The sequence below is a fragment of the Fukomys damarensis genome, unplaced genomic scaffold, assembly GCF_012274545.1.
Source record: "Fukomys damarensis isolate Sample0158 unplaced genomic scaffold, DMR_v1.0_HiC HiC_scaffold_10, whole genome shotgun sequence".
Classification (NCBI taxonomy): domain Eukaryota; kingdom Metazoa; phylum Chordata; class Mammalia; order Rodentia; family Bathyergidae; genus Fukomys; species Fukomys damarensis.
The window spans coordinates 5935584-5956651 of NW_022900922.1; the positions used below are offsets into that span (position 1 = coordinate 5935584).

At 34.1% G+C, this 21068-nt stretch overlaps 1 protein-coding gene across 3 annotated transcripts in view; it reads right to left on the reverse strand.

The window, feature by feature from the left end:
* Positions 1-21068, reverse strand: part of Upf2 (UPF2 regulator of nonsense mediated mRNA decay) — a 99659-nt gene that overhangs the window by 77803 nt on the left and 788 nt on the right. For all 3 annotated transcript variants that reach the window (XM_010621361.3, XM_010621363.2, XM_010621362.3), the window contains exons 2-4: positions 15971-16347; positions 13428-14207; positions 3661-3821 (exon numbers count right to left, since the gene is read on the reverse strand). In XM_010621361.3, the coding sequence (XP_010619663.1) occupies positions 3661-3821; positions 13428-14207; positions 15971-16347 (1318 nt within the window). The remainder of the gene's footprint in view (positions 1-3660; positions 3822-13427; positions 14208-15970; positions 16348-21068) is intronic.

The following is a 21068-nucleotide window of genomic DNA, read 5'->3' on the forward strand; positions in this document are numbered from 1 at the left end:
ACAGAGCTGGAGATTTAGCTCAGTGGTTCTGCTGCCTGCTTCTCAAGTGCAAGGTCCTGAGTTCGATCCCTGATACCAAAAAAATAAATTTAACAAAAAAAAAAGCAAACATTAATAGGAAACATTTGCAAAGCATATGAAAAAATCAATTTCCTTAACATGCAAAGTGCTGTTACAAATCAATTAAAATAAGACACAATTTTTTTAAGAAGATACAATTGGGATGAAAAAATGGAAATAAAGTGTTTGCAAATGGGGAGGGGAGGAGGGGGTGAAGGGAGGGCAGGGACAAAGGGAAAAAATGAGAAACAAGACCTGTCATGTAAAGGTACAAGATCCCAGTAATGAATGTAGGTAACTGTACTGTATACCTAGAATGTACCAATAAACTCAATAAAAAGAAAGAAAAAAAAAGATACAATTGGGGAGAATAACAGGAAGGATTCAAACAGGAACTTCATAAAGAAAAGAATATATTGCTGTAATCCCAGCACTTGGGAAGCTGAGGCAGGAAGATCGCTGAAAGTTCGAGATCAGCCTGGGATACATAATGAGTTCCAGGTCAGTCTCAACTACATAGTGAAACCCAGTATCAAAAAAACTAAAAAAAAAAAAAGGGGGGGGATATACTGATAAAAAGCCAATAGCTACATCTCAGAATTTTAAAATAAAAAAACATAATACAGTAAGGTGGAGGAAACAACCACTTTTTTTTTTTGGTACCAGGGATCGAATCTGGGACCTTGCAAGGCAAGCAGGGGCACCATTAAGCTAAATCCCCAGACCCGGAAACAACCATTCTCATACAGTCAGTAGTATGTTAATTTCTTTGAAAGAAGATATGGCATTAAATACTGAAATTTAAAATGTAATGCTCCTTTAATCCAAGAATCCTACTTCCAAGAATTTGTCCTGGAGCCAGGGATTTAGCTCAGTGGTGCCAATGCCCGCCTCACAAGCACAAAGTCCTGAGTTTGATCCCCAGTACAAAATAATAATAATAATAATAATGTGCACACAGAAAGAAGTAGCTTCAGGGGATTTTGTTTCAGCATCAACTAAAATACCTAATGACTATAATATCTAAAACTAGAAATGTCAATCAATAGAGGACAAATAAATTATAGCACAATTATACAAGAGGATATTACTATGAGCCATTAATTACTAGCCCTCCAAACACTACACAATAAGTCTACAAACACTAGACAGCAAGTAGCACAGAAAAAATCCCCAAGCGAGGGCAAGCCTGTAAGAGACCTAGCTTACTCACTAGATTTTTTTAGGCTATGACTGGGTAAAGTAGAAGCTAGGGAGAGAGCAGCATCCTCCCGGATACAGACAACAAAGAATTCAAGGCATCAAGAGATACCAGGACAGAGTACCAGAAAGGAGAAAGCATCACAGAGACAGGCCTCAAAGATCTACAGAGGGTCCTCTCTGAATGTTGCCTGAGTAATGGTTAGCCGCTACTGAGGCTAAGAAAATAGCTACTCAAAAGAGTTAGTCCTCACAATCTGAATGCCCTAATGAAAACTGAAAGCATTTTCTAGTTCATAAAAAACCGGTTGAGTCAGAAAGGGTACTATCTCAGTATTAGGGAAAATTAGTTCTAGAGACTGCCCCCTAACAAAACATCTTTTCAAATATGAAACGACTTCCACATAACTGTATCACAGAAGAAAGTGCAAAGATATTTATAAGTATACAAAAACATATGACATACATCTAATACGATATGATTGAGCATGCAAAAAAAAAGAAAAATTATCAGACATATAAAGATTAATCAACCATAATCAATTAAAACTCAGAAATGACACATTAAAAATATCTGTTACATTTCACATGCTGAATGAGCTAGGAGATGGTTAATGTACATGTTAAGAAGGAAAGTGCATCCAGCTTCTAGAGTAAAAATTGCACCTGTAGATGGGATTTATAATACATTAGATACTACAACAGAAAAATTACTGAACCTTAAAAAAGAATAAGAACTTTCCAATAAACAGAAAAAAAAATTGTGAAGAATAAAAATATTGAAGGCCAGACCATCAATGAGCTGTAGGACAACTCGAAACAATCTAATATAGTTATTGAGTACCCACAGGAGAGGAGACAAAGGGGAAAACAGAACATATATGAAGATATAAAGACAAGATTTCCCATCCCGGGAGTGGTGGCGCACACCTGGAATCCCAGCACTCAGGAGGCAGAGAAAGGAGGATCACTGTAAGTTCAAGACCAGCCTGGGCTACATAGTGAATTCCAGGTCAGTCTCACTACATAGTGAGACCCTGTCTCAAAAAAAAAAAAAAGACAAGATTTCCCAAATCTGATGCAAAGTATGAATACTCAGATCCAAGAAATTCAATGAAATTCAAGCACAAGAAACATAAACCACAATGTTAGATCATACTTAAACTGCTTGAAATCAGAGACAATGAAAAAAAAAAAATCAACCAGATAGGCAATACATATCATATTAACAGGAACAGAGATAAGAATGATAGCTTTCTCACTGGAAACAATGCAAGCCAGAAGATGAACATCTTCAATATACTGAAAGAAAAAAATTTTTTCACCATGCAATTTTGTACTAGATGAAAATATCTTCTAAAAACAATTACAGAATTTTGTCAAAGGTTTGCTATCCCTGGGAAATGCCTAAAATTAATTCTAAATGCATTTCAAAGAAAATTCACCAGCATTTTTAAAAAAATAGTAAAAAAATAAGTCAGTATCAAAGGATGCTAACTACTATGAATAGATTTTGGTTCTAAAATATCACAATAAATATACTATGACACAAGATGGATTAAACAAAAACTCAAAGTTTAGGGAGAATGTCTTCCAAAAAATTTAAGTTTGGGCTGGGGATGCAGCTCAGTGGTAAAGCACCTATCAAGTGTGAACTCGGGTTTAATCCCCAGTACTGCAAAGGCATGAAACAGCTTGGTTTTTTTTTGTTTTTTTGTTATTTTGTTTTTGGTACCAGGGATCAAACTCGGGTCCTTGCACTTGTGAGACAGGCCACGGAACCGCTGAGCTAAATCCCCGGCCCTTTTTTTTTTTGAGTAAGGCTCTTACTCTGTAGACCAAGCTAACTTTAAAGTTGTAATACTCCTGCTTGATTCTCCTAACTACTAGATCCATTGATTTCTGGAATACAAAAATTACTAGGAACTACATGCTTGATTATATAAAACTATAATAAATGCACTAACAGCATACAATCACTATATTTCACTGAGGATGAAAAATACAAAATATTTTTTAAGAGGATGCTTTACAAACACTTTACTAAAAATAAAAAAGTAAAACCAAAACAACAAAAAAACCCCAAAATACTTTAGTTACTATTTTTACATAAATAAGACTGGATATTTTTAAGATTAATCATTTATTAGTATTTATCTACCCCAAAACATATTTTATAAAGGAGTTGGTATAATGAGGTTAATTCAGCTCACAAAATGGCAAAGTAACCTTTAGTTCTATGTAACACATTTTTCAAGTTTATTAGGTCTTAATCTCATTTCTTCATTTAAAAAGTTTTGAATTTTAAAAACTTAAAATATCAATATGTATGTGATAAACCTAAAGGTCAGTAACAGTGCTCATTAAAAAAAAAAAAAATCACATTCAAGAGTACTTTACCTTCTGGTGTTGGCTTATCCTGAGGAAGATCTGGCATATTTTCATCCAAAAGGTCTGCTAAAGATTGAGAATTTGCCAGCAACTTCTGGTAAGACATAGCAAATTCTTCATATTGTTTATGTCTATCTTCACTTAATTCCCCTTTAGAATGTAGAATGCGCCTGTAAACAAATGATAAAATAATCTGATAAACTTATTTACAGACATGTTCATATACTGCTACATGGGAAATGTTCCATAAAATCTGACCTTATCACACAAATCCAGCACAACCTTTTTGCTAACTTATTTTTATAACCTAGCATTTTCAAGATATATTTGCAAATTAAAATACAATCAACATTTAAGCAATTAAATTTCCTCAGATTATAAAGTATATTTTCAGAAATAACATATTTAACAATGTACTACCTAATAATGAGAGGGCATTTAGGACTTTGTTACTGTCATACTGTCCTCTAGTTAACACATTTAACTAAAGAACACTGAATGGACAAATCAGTATCAAGAAGCAACATGTTATAGAATCAGTTATTCTTATGTCTCCACAATGATGTGATACAGAAATACTGTGATTAATATAATTTAAATAAAGCACAAGGTCCTGAGTTCGATCCCTGGTACAAAAGAGATATATGTAATTTAAATAAATGTAAATAAAATAATTTTGTTATGCCGTACTTTTCTCAGACATACAGAAAAACTAAAAAAATTTACTGCATCTATCTAAGTCAGCTTTCAAAAATAACAGGTTGTAAATGGGTTCAAAAACAGATCAAGTTATCCTTAAACTCTGTATAAGATTATCTTTTGAAAAAGCCCACAGGGCTGGGGATTTAGTTTGGTGGTGCCATGCCTGCTTGGCAAGTGGAAGGTCCTGAGTTCGATCAGTACCAAGAAAAAAAAAGCTCACATCTCCCACATAGCCAGTTGTCAATTTATAGTCCATTTCACAGATGCTAACTGAGAAACCCACTTACTTAAGTCCATGCTATATGGAGGAGGCTAGGGGAGACAACTATACTTTCACATTACAACAGTATACTAGTAAGTCCTCCACGATTACAAATGCAGAACTACTGGAAAATGTCAAAATTCCTACACTATTAGGTATAAACAACTGAGCCATACAACAGGATCTAATTCATTCTATACTATATATTGCTGTAGTTGTGTAACAGTGGAAACTTATAAACCATAACATAAATTCAGGTTTCAAAGTCAACTATAAATTATAAGTCATTTTCAAAAGTAATACAAGTGTTTGATGTGTTGTCATTTGAGTCTTAATAAACTGAGATGTGATCATCTTAAAAGCTACAGAAAACAAAGTGGAAAAGTCATGCTACATTTATTGTTCCCTGCTTATTTGAAACAATTTCCAAACTTTTCTATCTTACCCTATTCCCACCCACATAAATTTCTATTTAAATACTGTAACAGTCCAAATAATAACATCTTATTTTAAAAGTATTGGTTTCTATTACAAACACATCAATGCACGGACTAACTACAGTCATTCCCTTTTTCAAAACTGGCTTAATATGGTCAAATGTGAGAAATTTTCACTCATTTACTTATGATGTCAATATACACTGGACATTTAACAAACATATTAGTAAAATATCAATAGTCTAAACATAATAATCCAAGCTAAAAGTGTTTCTCTAAAAACTGAAAATACTATCCACAGGTTTTGCTCTCACTTCAAACATTTTTTTCACACTAATATGACAAGGAAAAGCAAAATTGGATTCAATAAGCTTTATTAAGAAGTTTAAAAATTAAAACAAAAACCTAAAGCCCTGTAAAATATTCACACCCATGAAAGAAACCACTAACATTACTATGAATGAGCTTGTTAGAATTTTTAATCAACGGCTGGGGATTTAGCTCAGTGGTTCCGTGGCCTGCCTTGCAAGCACAAAGACCCGAGTTCAATCCCTGGTACCCCCACCACAAAAAAAGAACTTTTAATCAGAAGTTCTAATAAAGTCACTTGGAGGTTTAAGAAAAAAATCCAAACCAAGTATGGTGGCACATACCTGTAATCCCAATACTCTAGAAAGCTAGGAAAGGAAGGTTTCAAGTTCAAGCTCAGTCTAGTGAGACTTTGTCTTCAAAGATTTTTTTTAAAGGCTCAGTGCAAAGGCCATGGGTTCAATCCTTACCACTACACACACACACACACACACTCACACACACACACACGCTCTCTGTCTCTCTCTCTCAAATTAAACTATTTTTAAGTATATAATGTTCAAAAGTACATTACTTTAAAATGTTTCCATTGTATTATTGGGAAAAATGTTAACTGATAAAAACCAAAGAATTCATTCTCAAGCAAATTGTAGAACGAATAATGATTTTAAGAGATTTCAAAGCCTGTAATAACAACAACTAAGGTACAACATTACTTCAGTACTTGGAAAGGAATTATAAAATATCTTAAAGTAAAATAACTTGGAAATTTATTTCTCTAGGTTATGACATTCTGGCCATCTGAAAAAACAGCCAGTCTAAGATAGAAAATACTTGGAGAGGTTGAAGGGAGGGCAGGAGAATGGGGAAAAAATAAGAAACAAAATATATCATGTAAAGGTACAAATTCTAAATGATAAATGTCATCATACTGTATACCTAAAATATACCAATAAACAATGAATTTTTAAAAAGACAGAAAATACTAAGAATTGCTGATATATAAGCAATAGCAAAGTCATAATTTATCAGAACAGGAAATTAACAGTTCTTCTCTACTATCAACCTCACATTCAAATATTTGCCTAAGACTCTGCACTCAGTTAAAATTGATTTGCATCAAGGTTGGCTCCCTATGTCAGGGTTCCCATTCCTCTCTAGTCCAGCTAAAATTTTGAAATTCAAACATTCTTTCCTACCCCATATCTCAACTTCAAGATCAAATTCTTTACTATCAGTAACTTACCTAACTAGGGAACATGTACCTCAGCTATTATTTAATGAGAACAGTTCTCAGGGAAAAACTTTAGATTTTGGTTGCTTTGTTTTCTAACCACTTCTTACATCAAGCACTGAGTAAGAAGGATGGGATACTAATAAACAGAATTAGGAGTTCTGTTATAAACAGAACTTATACAGTCATATCTTATCGTTGACCACTGATTTAATATACATTCACCACATACCTGGCTAAATCCACATATGAGGTAAAGACTATATTCTGACATAACAGAAATAACTTGTCAAAGGTGTCTGAATATTCAAAAATCCTAGAATCACACAGAAATTTAAAGTTAAAACATTTAAATGACATACATAGAAGTATGTATGTCAGTTTTTAAACTTTGATGCCCATAGGAAAAAATTTTCTGCTTAATTAATGTCTTAGAAAACCTCTGTGAAGGGGGCTGGGGATGTACAGCTCAATGACAAAGCACTTGCCTAGCATATACGAGACTTTGGAATCAATCCCCAGCATTGCCAGAGAGAAAAAAAAAAGAAGAAAACGTGGCTCTGGGAGGGAACTAAACATCACACAGCACATTTGACCAGAGTACCTCTTCTTTACATCAGTAATATTTATATATATACATCCATCCATCCCTCACCATTTTTGGTGCACATTGAACCCAGGGCCTTGTTTTCACCCATGAGAGGCAAGTGCTCTACCACTGAGCTACACCCCTATCCCTTATCCAAATTCAATTCAGTGGAAATATAACACTGGAAATAAAAGCAAAATCAAGTTAAAAATAATTCAGCACATATCACTGTAATTACTATCTTTTAAGAAACATATCTACTACATAAAGTTGGATAGAAATCACTTTTGAGAATGTCATAAACCAAAAATCAAGAAAACTTTTGTTTAAACTGCCAGAGAGTTAATATTTTAGGTTTTGTAGACCATGCTGCTGTCTTTGTTGAAGCTATTCAATCCTGCTATATGTAATACAAGAGCAGACACAGACAATAGGTAAACAAATGAGTATGACTATATTACAACAAAACTTTATTTATGGACACTGAAATTTGAATTTCATGTAATTTTCATGTTTTAAAACATATATTCTATTTTTATTTTTTTCAACCACTTATAAAGGTAAAAACTATTCTTAGGTTATAAGCTGTACAAAACCTAGACACAGATCTAAACTGGCCCACAGGCCATGGTTTGTCTATCCCTGTGTCATAACTGGAGTTAACCAAGTCAGCATCGATGTTAAACGTTTATGAACTCGTTCATTCCCTCTCATATAACTGCACAATAGAGAGGTACTGGTACTCTTTTACAGGTGTAAAAAGTAATCAACAAAAACAAAATCAGTTCAGATGTATTCATTATAATAAAAATTTGTAAAAAGTAGGCTTCCTATACTCAACAGATATGACATGGCTGTCTGGAAGCATCCATAAGGTACATCAATCTTCAATTTGTGAAGTGCTTTTTATATTACTAAAGTAAAACGGTAACACATAAAATATCAAATAATTATTGAATTACGTATAACTCACAAACAAAATCTCTTTAATGCCTCATCTCATACTGAGACATTTTATTTTCCATTTTTAAACCATTTGACTTGTTCTTTTATTTTATAGATTACTGAGTTGCTTTACATTGTCTTGAAAATGAAATTTAAAACAAGCTGTGGAAGTTTAAAAGTTTAACTTTTGAAATGATAAAAAGATAAAGTTTTTAAAAGATTAAACAGGCAATATATTAATAGCTAACATCTGCTGAACACTTAAAATGTGCCAAATACTATAATGTGCTTTTATAGATATACACATACATGATTCACAATTACCCCAGAGGTAGGGTATTGTTACCTTTTACAGATAGGAAAACTAAAGCTGATTTAGGTAACTTGCACAAGACTATATAATGAGCAAATGATAGATCTAAGATTCAAACCCAAGCAGTTTGGTTCTAGAGACCATGCTCTTAAATACTGACCTATGCTACCTCGCATATTAAAATTATTTTCTTTGTATGCTATACTTAAATCACAATGTTTTTAGATGCATAGTTCAAAGGCAGGCCTACCCAGAGATGCTTATTTTACGTCCTCTTTTGGGTCCTCTTGTTTGCATTTGACTTGAATACTGAATGACTCATACATGTATTACACTTAAAACAACTGACAGTAGTAAATACAGGTAACAACAGGTACTATGTAACTGTAGAATCTTAAGAATCTCATTCTATCACTGGCTATCCAAGTTAAATTGGGCAAATGCTTAAATCCCTAAATCTCTCACCTTCAAATTATAGGTATTTCTTTGAGGGAGTCTGTGAGGGTCACTTAAGATTACAGATTCATGTAAAATAATACTTCCTTAAGGAGGAAAAAATATGCCAAAGCGCACCAAAAAGGCAAAAACTTCAAAGCCAAGTATTATTTTGAACTTCCATCAGCCAAATTAAAAAGGAAAAAAAATCTCAGCAAAAATGCGTAATATCCTTAACTTTGACCACATACAGTTATACAAAATAACATAAAATAAGTAAATGAAGCTTGAAAAATGATTATGAAGCAGACTCAAGAAAAACTTCTCCTGGTGACTGAAACCACAGCCTCAGGCAAGCTAGGCAAGCATTGTATCACTGGCTATATCCCCAGCCTTTTCTGATTTTATTCTGTAAATTGTGAGACAGAATCTTGCTATGTTGCTCAGTCTGGGTTCAAATTTGAGATCCTCCTGCCTCAGTTTCCCAGGCAACTGAAACTATAGAGCATGTACCACCACATCTGGCAACTATTGAGTTTTACTTTTCATTTCTGTATGCTTTCTGTCAAGTTATCATAAAAATTTATCTTAAATTTTTCTGCAGTCTCTTTTTGGAATTTGGTAATGGATGTCTTACAAACTTGTAAATATACAGTAAAGCCTAATTATACTCAAATATTAAACAACTACTATGTCAAAGTATAATATCTAGAAGGAGGTAACAATTTTAGAGCTTTTACAGTATTGTTAGAGTCACCTTAAGTTTAAAGTACAACAAAGTAAAATTTTAATAGTGCTTAAATATTACCAATTGATCAACCTACCTATAAGAACAGGTACAACTCCACTTACATGGAAAATGAGTAAAAACACTATTTAATTTTAAGCCAACATACTTTTAAGTTTTAACCTCAGTCAACTAAGGCTGCATGAATTTGCATTAACAAAAGAAACTTGAGCCTTACAAAGTGGGCTGTAATTCCAGCCACTCAGGGCACTAAGGATGAGAAGGATGGCAGGTACCAGGCCAACCTGAGCAACTTAGCAAGACCATGTTTCAAAATGAAAAATAAGAAAAGCTGGGGATATAGCTCAGTGGTACATAAACCCTCATGAGGGTTTAATTCTCAGTACTACAAAATAAAAAGGGCTGGGGATGTAGGTCAGTGATCCCTGAATTCAACACCAGTATTGGGGGGGGGATAAGGATGGGGCTGGGGGATACCTATTAACAACGTGAGAGGGAGAAAGTCTGCATTATACTCATTTTTTTAACTAAACTTTAAAATCAAACCACTTTGATAATATGAGAAAAGAACAGTTAGAGGATTCAGTATGACTCATTAAATCACTTTCTTCATTTATTCATTAGTGTCTTTAAGAAAGCACCAGAGATTTTACATGTGTTTAAAAATTGGCTAAATTTTTAAGTAGACTTTAATGCATACAGAACAAAACTTCACAAAGAACTTCACTGTCTCCCAAGTTGTAATAAAATGACTAATATTTATAATTTTTAGACTGAAAATAAGTATATTTGATTTTAATAAAGATAGAATAAAGGCTTAAAGACATTTAACTGCCTATGAGCTTTACTTATCGGCTAGCTTAGTTTTCCAGCATTATAACACCTATGAGAAACCTAAAAACTACTGTCCATGACTTTTTAGTCCCAGGAAAATACCTACTGGATAATTACTGGAAAAGAGAAACTTTTAGAAACTGGTCGTTTTAGTGGTACACTGTAGTGTACCTTTTTAGAAGGAAGGAGACTAAGATTAGGTTAAGCAGGGACTCTGCATTAACCCATTCTTCAGTCTTTTTTGTTCAGTCAGGTATCTCCATCTTCACTACAGAAGTCGTGTGGATTGAAGGTATCCTAGAGCATGAGTAATTTATTAAGCTTATGCCAACTGATTTTGATGGTGATTAAGATTCTAACTTCCCCCAAATGATTACATCTGTAAGTGGATAAAGTCACCCACGATAAATGATTTCTTCAATGCTAAGGTCAGTCTACACTTTACAAGTAACCTTCTCTAATAGCCAGAGATTAACAGTTCTGTATCAGAATGGATTAAAGTAGCCTGGTGTGGTGGTTCATGGCTGTAATCCCAACACTCTCCTGAGACAGGAGGATCACCACAAATTCAAGGCCAGCCTGGGCTACGTAGTAAGTTCAGCCCACCCTGAACGATACAGTGAGACCATCTTAAAAACACAAAACAAAAGTTTCTGAAGAAAGGCCACAAAGCTGTTTATCAATGACCTGAGCAGGTACTTATAATGTGAATATAATTAACATTCAAAATTATCATTAGGTTAAAATATTATGTCAAAAGCATCTAAACAAAGTTTAATGAGAGTTTAACCAAGTACTTATCTAGGCTTTAAAAGATACTAGTGAAGCAATTCAATTGAGAAATCAGGCTTTAGTGTAAAGAAGCCTAAAAGAAAGTAAAAAAGATGACAAGGCAGCTCTAAAAGTAAAAGCAATTATAAGTCATAAATATTAACGCATCTGAGACAACTATCCTAAGGGTAGTGAACTATCTGGAAACAACGAAACACACTGACAACCTGGACATGTTTAGTCTGAAGAACAGGCAGTTCACTAATATCTGAATTATTGTCAGGGGAAGAAAAGTGGACACACGTCCTATATCAGTGCTTCTCCAATTATCTGTGGTAAGAGATTAATTTGTCTTCCCAATCATTACAAACACTTTCATAAAATACAGTGAGATGATCATGGTAACAGAAAGTTGCTCCATACTTTCCAAAGATTTACTCAGCTTCTGTACTGAATTTACTGTGAACAGGTGAGCAGTTCATAAATCCCTTTAAGTAACTTTATTCCACTTTTACCAGAAAAAAACTAAATCAAAATTAATCATTATATAGAGGGTTAAATTTCAACTCGACATAACAAAGAATTCATAGCAAATAGGTGTGCCCAATATGGCTCAGAGGGCCCTGAGCTCTTTCTGAGAGGAATCCAGAGGAATAATAACCTTTTCTATCAAGAATCGATTAAACAGATTCCTGAATTAGAAAGGTGACGAGTAAACCACTGTAGATTTTCCTACTATAATTCTTTGAGCTCCCCCGCAAAAAACACAAACACAAACCCTTCAAGTGGCCAATAAAACTAACCAATTTTAACAAACTTAAAAAGTCCAAATTGTGATACATTAAGTTGAAAATATAAGGACTATGAAAATGACAAAGCATTACGGAAACAATGAAGAAGTCTTAAATATGAGACTTATTAACATTCAAAGGCATAAAACAATAATCACAATTGTCTTTTTTTTTTTAGACAGGGAATGTCATTGTACAGGGTGGTCTTAAATTCCTGGACTCAAGTGATCCTCTCAGTCTCCTGACCAGCTGGGATTCACTGGCATTTTCTTTCTTTCTTTCTTTCTTTCTTTTTTGGTTCCAGTGATTGTACTCAGGACTTTGCACTTGAAAGGCAGGCGCAGTGCCACTGAGCTAAATCTCCAGCCCGTTTTCTTTCTAAAAACAATCACTGGTAATAAGACTGGCATCTCAAATTCTCACTTGAGTAATTATTAGCACATAATCTTTGCATCGGTCCTACCTATAGTACTGGCATAACAAAATTACTGTCTTCTCTTCTGGTTAAGTCAATCATCCTCCAGTGGTAACTACTAAATCTATGGTTGTCCTTCCCCACTGCAGACTGCTGGGAACCCATATTAATGTCTGATTAATAGCAATTCCAGATTCTCAACCAATTATACTAGTTGGAAAGTACTCAGCTATATGCTGTTATTCTCCTTTTTGCACACCCTTAGCCCTCCTCCATATTTACTGTCCATAACAGTTGACACAACACCCACAGACTATACTTACTTCCAACTTATTAATGTTTTCTCAGTGGAGACACTATAGAGTCTACACTATTTACTAACAGAGATGGTCACTAGGTTTGATCTTTTACCGATTACTATAAGCACAGTACATTATGTCTCTAGAATTTTAAACAAATGCCCCCAAAAAGACTTCTATAAATATATTTTATAGTCACATCTAGTAAATTTTTCTGCAACTAATTTTGTGCACTACTTCTCAAAATTATGACCTTAATACCACTGACTCATTTTCTTAAAAAGAACAAGCAGCAATAGTGAAATTAACAACTCAACATATAAAACAATGAAAGCTAACCTGTTATAGAAGAAACATCAAAACAAACAGAAAAATACTAACAAGTCAAAGTGATAGAAAATTTACTCAATATCAAGGAGTTTTTGGAAACACAGGAAAAAAAAAATCCACAAAGCAAGCCACCATGTACTACTAGCTAGATTTTTTAAAAAATCAGCAACACAATCTCTTGTAGATTCACATTTAAACATGAACATTTAGACTATTATACTTTGAAATTTTCCTGAAATGTTAAGAAATCACCTGTAAGGAGCCCTTTTCCATAAGTTCTTTCAGTAGCATGAAGAGTTTAAACATTTCTAAGTATGTGCTCCAAAATAAATTCTCAATTCTGAGAAACATTTGAAAATCACCTGTTTTGTCTCTCAGTATTCTGGAGCTCCCTGTGGTCCCTTTTCAGGTGTTTGGTCAAAGACGTAAAGTACTCTTTCAAAAGATTCTGGAAAGGTTGTTGTTTCTCTGGACTAATTATTTCACTAGGAGGAAAACTCAAATTAAACTTCTCTGCAGCACTCTTTACTCTCCTTGGTATAAGTCCAGCGATATCATCTCCACAGTGGCGACAGAAACTAATCACCACAGAAACATGAGTGTGGGATTCTCGATCAGCATTAATAATATTTTTTAGCTGTTCATAGATTAAGGAAAGACCTTCCTTGTCAGTGAAAATCCCAACTATTGTCAATTCTGCAATGAAACGCAAATCAGTTCTTAGCTTGGTAATGTTAGGAGTTTTCTCCTCTTTCCTTGCTTCAAAATGTTTTTTCCAAACCTGAAGAAGTGAGGAGGCAAAGTCAGCATAGCGCTGGTGAAAGAGAGAGCACAGGTGCACAGCACAGTTCACATCAGAGATTTTTAGTTTGGCTTCTACAATGGAAGCTACAGCCTCTGCAATGTATTTGCTTAAATTTAGGCCATTAAAATCATGGGACAAGGAGTCTCTCTGTTGTTCTGTAATAGTTTTTAGTTTCTTGACAAAAGCAGTATTTTTCTTCAAACTTGAGTCCAAGCGGCTAAAGAAATTTTCCTCTGGTCGGTTGTCTGGAGCATTTTGGTTTTTGCTACGAAGTTCCTTTCTTAATTGATGTCGTTCCCAAGCTTCCTGATGAAGCTGAATGGATTCTTCCTTCTCTCTATGAAAAAAAACAGAAACACAAATAAAACAGACTAAACATTTTTGAAGCATCACTGATAAATCCTGTAAGAGTAAACCCTAGTGAAAAAAGGTGATCGTACCAAGTATCAGCATCTAAGACGAAAAGACAAAAATGCTTTTTCATTACTTTTGAAGATATTTTATTAATGACTTAAAATAATGAGAGCTCAATATATTGACAATACCATATATGGTAGAGTGAAAGATTTTCAATAACTAGATCAAAATTTAAAATCATGGGCTAGAGATGTGGTTCTGTGGTAGAGGACTTGTTTAACACTTGGAAGACCTGGGTTCAATCCCCAGTACCACAAAAGAATAATAATAACAACAAAACACAATTAAAAATCATTCTGCCACCTGGGAAACTATATGGATAAAACACATGATGCTTAATATGAAAAATATGATATGATTAGGAAGAATATAAAATGTAAAACAAAAGCATTGGAAAAATATGAGAATGAATTAAAAAATGCTTTGAAATGTTAGATTTGTTTTTCAATACTCAGCAATAATCAAACTTTTAATGAAGTACTATACTTGCTACAGTTAGGGTTTTAATTCAAGTATGATCTAGAAAATTTAGAAAGAAACCAGAAGAGAACTATCAGTTAGACACCCTTTCATAAAATGTGAAAAAACTGTTAAAAATAGACACACCCGTTTTTTCCACTAAAAAGATAGAATAAGTTTAAATTGCAGAAGTCATAAAATAACTTGGATGGGGTGGGAAGAGAGAGACAACCTGATTTTTAGATCAAAGAATATTAACTTTAAAATATAAATCTATGAAGGCCAGGATTTAGCTCAGTCGTTCTGCTGTCTGCCTTGTAAGTGCAAGGTTCTGAGTCTGATCCCCGGTACAAAAAAATATCTATATCTATATCTAGATATAGATATAGATATATAAGCAAATCTGAGATAAAAATTTCTGAGTTAACCTACTATTCTATGATTTTTCCCACTAAAAGCTACACTACTTTAACAGGCTGCATCCACCGTGGAGAATATGGACATCTGAGTAACTCTGGGAAATTTCCCAGCCACACACAAATACAGGACTAACAGTGAAAGCACACATTAAGAAAACATTAGCTAACTCAATTGAAAAGACTTTAAATAAGTTTTTATGGGTAAAATAAAATGATACCTCAAAATATTCTAGGGGTAAAAATTGGGTAACTGTTGACGTTCAATAGATATAGGTAAAAAAGGGACTGGTTCATTTTATCATCCTGTTTTTGCATTTGCATGAAACATTTTCAGTAGAAAGGCAGATTTTTTTTAAAGCTCTTTTGATGGAAAAAGAAAGGGAGAAAGTTATTGTGAAATGGAGTATCTTTAAAAATTAGTATTTTTTAAAAGTAAAATTAACAAGCAAAAATCAAAAATCATGGCTATAAATATTCTAAAACTGGCTACCACTATTATGTCAGACCTAAGCTTCCAGTTCTTCAGTGAAAGATGTATATAACAGCGTATTATTTTACCATTAAAAAAATTTTTAAAAAACAAAAACAATCCAGATTACCTTACTTTTCATAAACTATTAAAGAGTTTTACCATTATTTAAACTAATAATTAAACCATTTAGTACTAGTTTACTCAGTGGAACATACAGAACCAAGTTTAGATACTCCCAAATGTTAAGAAGCCGCACACAGGAAGTTTTATTTCAAATAATCATCCTCATTCCTAATATTTTAATTCCTTCACATCAATAATTAATTTTCTTACTTTAACTGAGCAGCTTCTTCTTCTTGCTGACGTTTTGCTTGCTCTTCTTGCTTTTTTCTCTCTTCCTCTTCATGTTTCTTTTTTTCTTCTTCTTTTTTCTTTAATTCTTCTTCTGCTTTCACCTTTTCTTCTTCTTTTCTCTTGCGTTCTTTGTCTTCCTTTTTCCTCTTATCTTCTTCCAGTTTCTTTTTTTTGTCTTCAGGGACCTTACTGATCTCTTTCTTGGTAGTGATCTTGAGATCTTCTTTTGGTTTTTCCTTGCTGCTCACTGGGCGCTTTTCACTGCAGTCTTTCTCCTTGTTGTTTAGCAAAGAATCTTTTTCTTCCATACTTGCTGACTTTTTACGCTCAGCTGGCATTATGTGACCCAGAACAATCTGTAAGAATAAAAGAAGGTTAGTACTGCAAATAGTGACATTTATTTAGAAATGTGATGTTTTAAACAAAACACATTAATGACAGTAATTGTGAGAGTAAGGGAACAGTATATCTAGGATAGAAAATTTATTCTTCATGTCACATTCCATTATCATTATTAGTTATGCCTATGTATAAATACTATTTTTAGTTAAGCAAAAATTCTAACAAAGAAGTAAAAGGAACTTCCATGTACTCAGATTCAACACCATCAACTCCAAAACAATATAAAATTTAATTATAAATATGTATCTGAGAATATTTTCAGTCTGTTTTAATGCCAGAATTACATAATTGTTAAGTTACTAATATTTCATACAATATTCTACAAAAAGAAGTGTTTAAACTAGACATAGAGAACAAAATAAAAACTGTTGCCTCTTACAAAATAGAGAATAGAGGACTTAAATTTTTCTTCATTGCTCTTATCAAAGTTTCAAAATAACAATTAAAAAAAAAACTGTTACATGGGCCAGGGGATTTAGCTCAGTGGCACTGTGCAAGGTCCTGAGTTTGATCCCTGGTACAATAAAACCAAACCAAATCAAACCTATCTCAGACCAGACCTACAATTCTTCATTAGTATTATCCAACATTAATAAACATAATGATTATAAATTTTGTAGAGTCTGATCTGTATCTGTCAGGAGAGTAGCCAGCAATCTAGTTTCTAAATATCAGCACAACAGACACTTTTGGTACCTGGGATTGAACTCAGGACCTTGTGCTTGCAAGGCAGGTGGCAGCACCACTGAGCTAATCCCCTGCAACAGACACTTTTGAACAAGATACTCTTTCTTGACCAAAGCCGGGGCCTCAGGCATACTATGCAAGCATCCCTTTACAACTAAGCCACATCCTCAGCCCACAAAATAATTTTTACTTTTGGGAGTTAGAGAGCTAACTTTTGCCTTTATGAAGTTTAACACAACACTGCTTTGCATGTAGTTGATGCAAGCACTACCCTCCTACAGGTGGCAACCAAATATGAACTACAGACACTGCCAAATAAACCTGGGGACACAATCGCCACCAGATGAAAATTACTGGCGGGCCACATGTGGTTACTTACATGTAAATTAAAGTTAAATAAAATTTGAAATTCAGTTCTTCAGACACCATCCATATTTTAAGTTATCAATTTTACATGTGTCTAGTAGCCACTATACAGGGCAGTGCACATACAGAACATTTTTACTACCACAGAAAGTTCTGCTGGAAAGCACTAGTGTAAAGATTCTATATAATAAATGGTAAAACAAAATTTGTACTTCCCAACAAAACTCAGGAATTTTTTTGCTAAAAAATGTGTTTCTCTACGCAGGCTTCATTTTCTAATATAATTTTACAGACGAGATCGGGCACGTTCAGAGTGGTATGGCTGTAGACTAATAGAAATTTTTTACAATCTTCTTGTTTTAACTAACTTACCTGAAGGTTATACACAAGAAAATCAAACTTCTATTTAAAAAGCATAAAATCCTTAAACTTCTTAATTTATTACAAGATAAAGATATACATAATATTCTTAAATATTTTCAAATATAGGCTTCAATTACAGCAATAAAAACTAGGCTAACCAAAATATTTATATTTTATAAATACACAAGAATTTACTTTAGCAAAAAAAGCATGATCACTGAGATAATCTAGACTAACAGAATTTTTACAGTTTGAACTTTTTCCTCAGTCTTCCCTTTTTCCTCCTTTACTTATTCTCTCTCATTGCCATGTTCTATGCAATTATGTATCCTGACACCCAAAGGCTTTAGTTATCCCAACTGGTACAACTCCAAACAAATACTGGCAATTACTCCTATTTAAACAATCACTGTTAAAATATTAAGAATAAAACTACTTGCTTATGTGTGAAGACTAAACTGGGATTACATTATCTGGAAGTAAAACTATTAATTCTTGCACATCTTTAACTAAGTATCTACCTTTAATGTGAAAAATATCCTACAAATAAGCAAGTTTCTTAAACTACAGTATTAATAGCTACTTACCATACTAAACATTTTATGTACATTATCTCATTTAATACTAAAATTTTTATGAAGTGGATATGGTTTCCCCCATTTTATTAATAAGTAAACTGAAAATTGATCAAGCCTCCATAGCTGGCAAGAGGTAAAATGTGAACCACCGTCTTGATAAAAGAACCTTGCGAGTAACAAATTATGAGAAAGACAACTTGATAGTAGGCACTGACTACAACAGAACAGTGAATTTAAAAACTAGGAAGACTGATTCCTGGTACCAGAAAAAATAAAAACTAGGAAGAGTCCCTGATAATGGTTAAGCAGTATTTACAAACATTTTTAACTTTTTGGCAGAGTCTGGCCAGCAAATATGGAGACAATACAACATTTAAGGTAGTAGTAATCTTATTTAGGAATATTAGTTGTGTGCAAAAAAATATATATACAGAATTTATTATTTCTGATGTGAAGCATCAACAAGTAGCAAAGTTAATATTTCAGAGTTATAAGAAACTAGTTTCAGACAATAAAAATAATTTGTAATCAATGCTTTATTTACAAATATAGTACTGAAGTTCTAAAAATATTAAGCAATTAACTTGATATCTGATATAAAAAACACAATTTATTAGCAGAATGGAGTCACAAGTTTTCATAACTACAATATTCATTTATTCAATAAATCATAACTATTACATGAATAAACTGTAGAAGTCATATGCAAATTAAGACAAATCCTGCTCCAGGGTATAATAGAAGAAATTCTCAACAGGACCCCTAAATTTTGGAATTGGTATCTTCTTTGATTCATTTAGTCCTTACAGTACAAGCAACCAACCAAAGAACATTTGGAACTACATTTCAGTGTGACAGAAATCTAAAGGTTCCTGTAGCAGAATCTATGCAACTTGTGAAACAACATGAATGGGCTTCAAAGTCAGACTTTCAGTTAAAATCTCAATTCTACAACCTGCTAGTTATGGAAACTGAGTAACGTAAGTTTTCTATTTATTCTAGTTATTCATTGATCAAAATGGAGATATTGCTACTTAAAGAGTTAAGACCATGGAGAGGGGTATGGAGTACACTGAAAGTCCCTAAGATGAGAGACTTTTAAAATGAGGACTACTGGGTTTTATCTATTCTAATTCTCAACTTTTACACCGAGGCAGCAACAGCAGTAAAAGCTGCCCAAAATTACACAAATTTAGTCACTGCCCAGAGCTCTTTTCCACTACATTTCCTTACTTTAGGATTCAAAAAAACCAAAACATATGACAAAGATTCAGATGAGTAAACATTTGTAATACATGAATTAAACTGAGCAAAGTTATATTTCATAAAACGCTAAAATTCTTATTTTAGTAAAAGCAAGCTTTATTCAACAGCCAAATATTTCATCTGGTCTTTCCAAAAGGTTTTCATGTAATTAAAAAAAAAAAAGTTTATAGACTATTTTATCTCAAAATAATCAAGACAAAAATTAGTGATCTTTTAATTGAAGCAATTAGGTTTTTAAAATTATTTTACCGAATAAAATTATATTCAGACAGCTTTTAAAAGGAAACCATAATTAAAAACCACCATCCTAGTACCCAAAATAGTGCCCTGGCACTTGAGCTATATATTCTATTTTGTTTTCTAAGTATATTATGAACTTTCAGAAGAAAGTAAAAACTGCTTACTAGTAAAACAGATATCAACGAGAGGAGGTGAGGGGACAGAGAAATGGAGTGTTTCCCTCTTAGAAACTTTGGAAACTACATATGGACTATGTATGAAATCACAATTAGACTGCTCTGAAAATACTCCTGAGGGAAAGACTGCTTTTGCCTTTTCATTCTGTGTTATTCAAAATGTTCCAGGGTCAGAACAGCGTAGTAGCATCTCCCAGTCTTTACATTTCTACTTTAGAAAATTTTTACATATGATGAAAAACTTCATCGAATCTTTTGAAATTTCACCACAGTTCAAAAAGGGCTTTCTGGATGATTTGTACAATTTTTATGAACACCTTAAAAACTATGATACACTCGAAGAATCAATATGGGTTTTTGTTGTTGTTGTTCGATGCATCACTATTAGTAAGTTCTTGAAGAGTAACAGTTGAAGGTCCAGTCACCCCAGTGTGTACCTCTAAACCTGTGAGCAGCTCTGCTTTACCAATCAAGACAAGCAGGATATTTGACCAAATATCGTGGGACTACCTCAGTTCAACAGCAATAACAACAGTCTTAGAGCCTCTGATGAATGCGAAATGAGGAATCAACCAGCCTAAGTGATGAAAAGGAAGTAGCCCGAACAGCCTCTGTCCACCTGCCCCAATTATACCCAAACGCCCTTCCTCGAAACAACTCCCCCAAATTCCTGCTCTGGCTCACACTCCTACACCTCACACGCTTCCCCGCCACAACTCCCCTTCCTTCCTTCGCAGGGGCACCCAGTCACCTTCGCGGGCCGCCTTCGTCCCAGCCCGAGCTCCTCGCCCCACGCTCCCTCTCCACCGCGGACTCCGGGCTCCTCTCCCCACTCCACGGCCTCCCACACGCGCGCCTCCCCGCTTCCTCGCCCTCGCTTCCCTCCCGACTCCCGAAAGCTTCCCCAACCTCCCCTCGCTCTATTCCACGCCCCCAAACACCTTCCCCCGACTCCAGCCCCGAGGCCAGGCCAGGCCCGGCGGACGGGACGGGCACCTC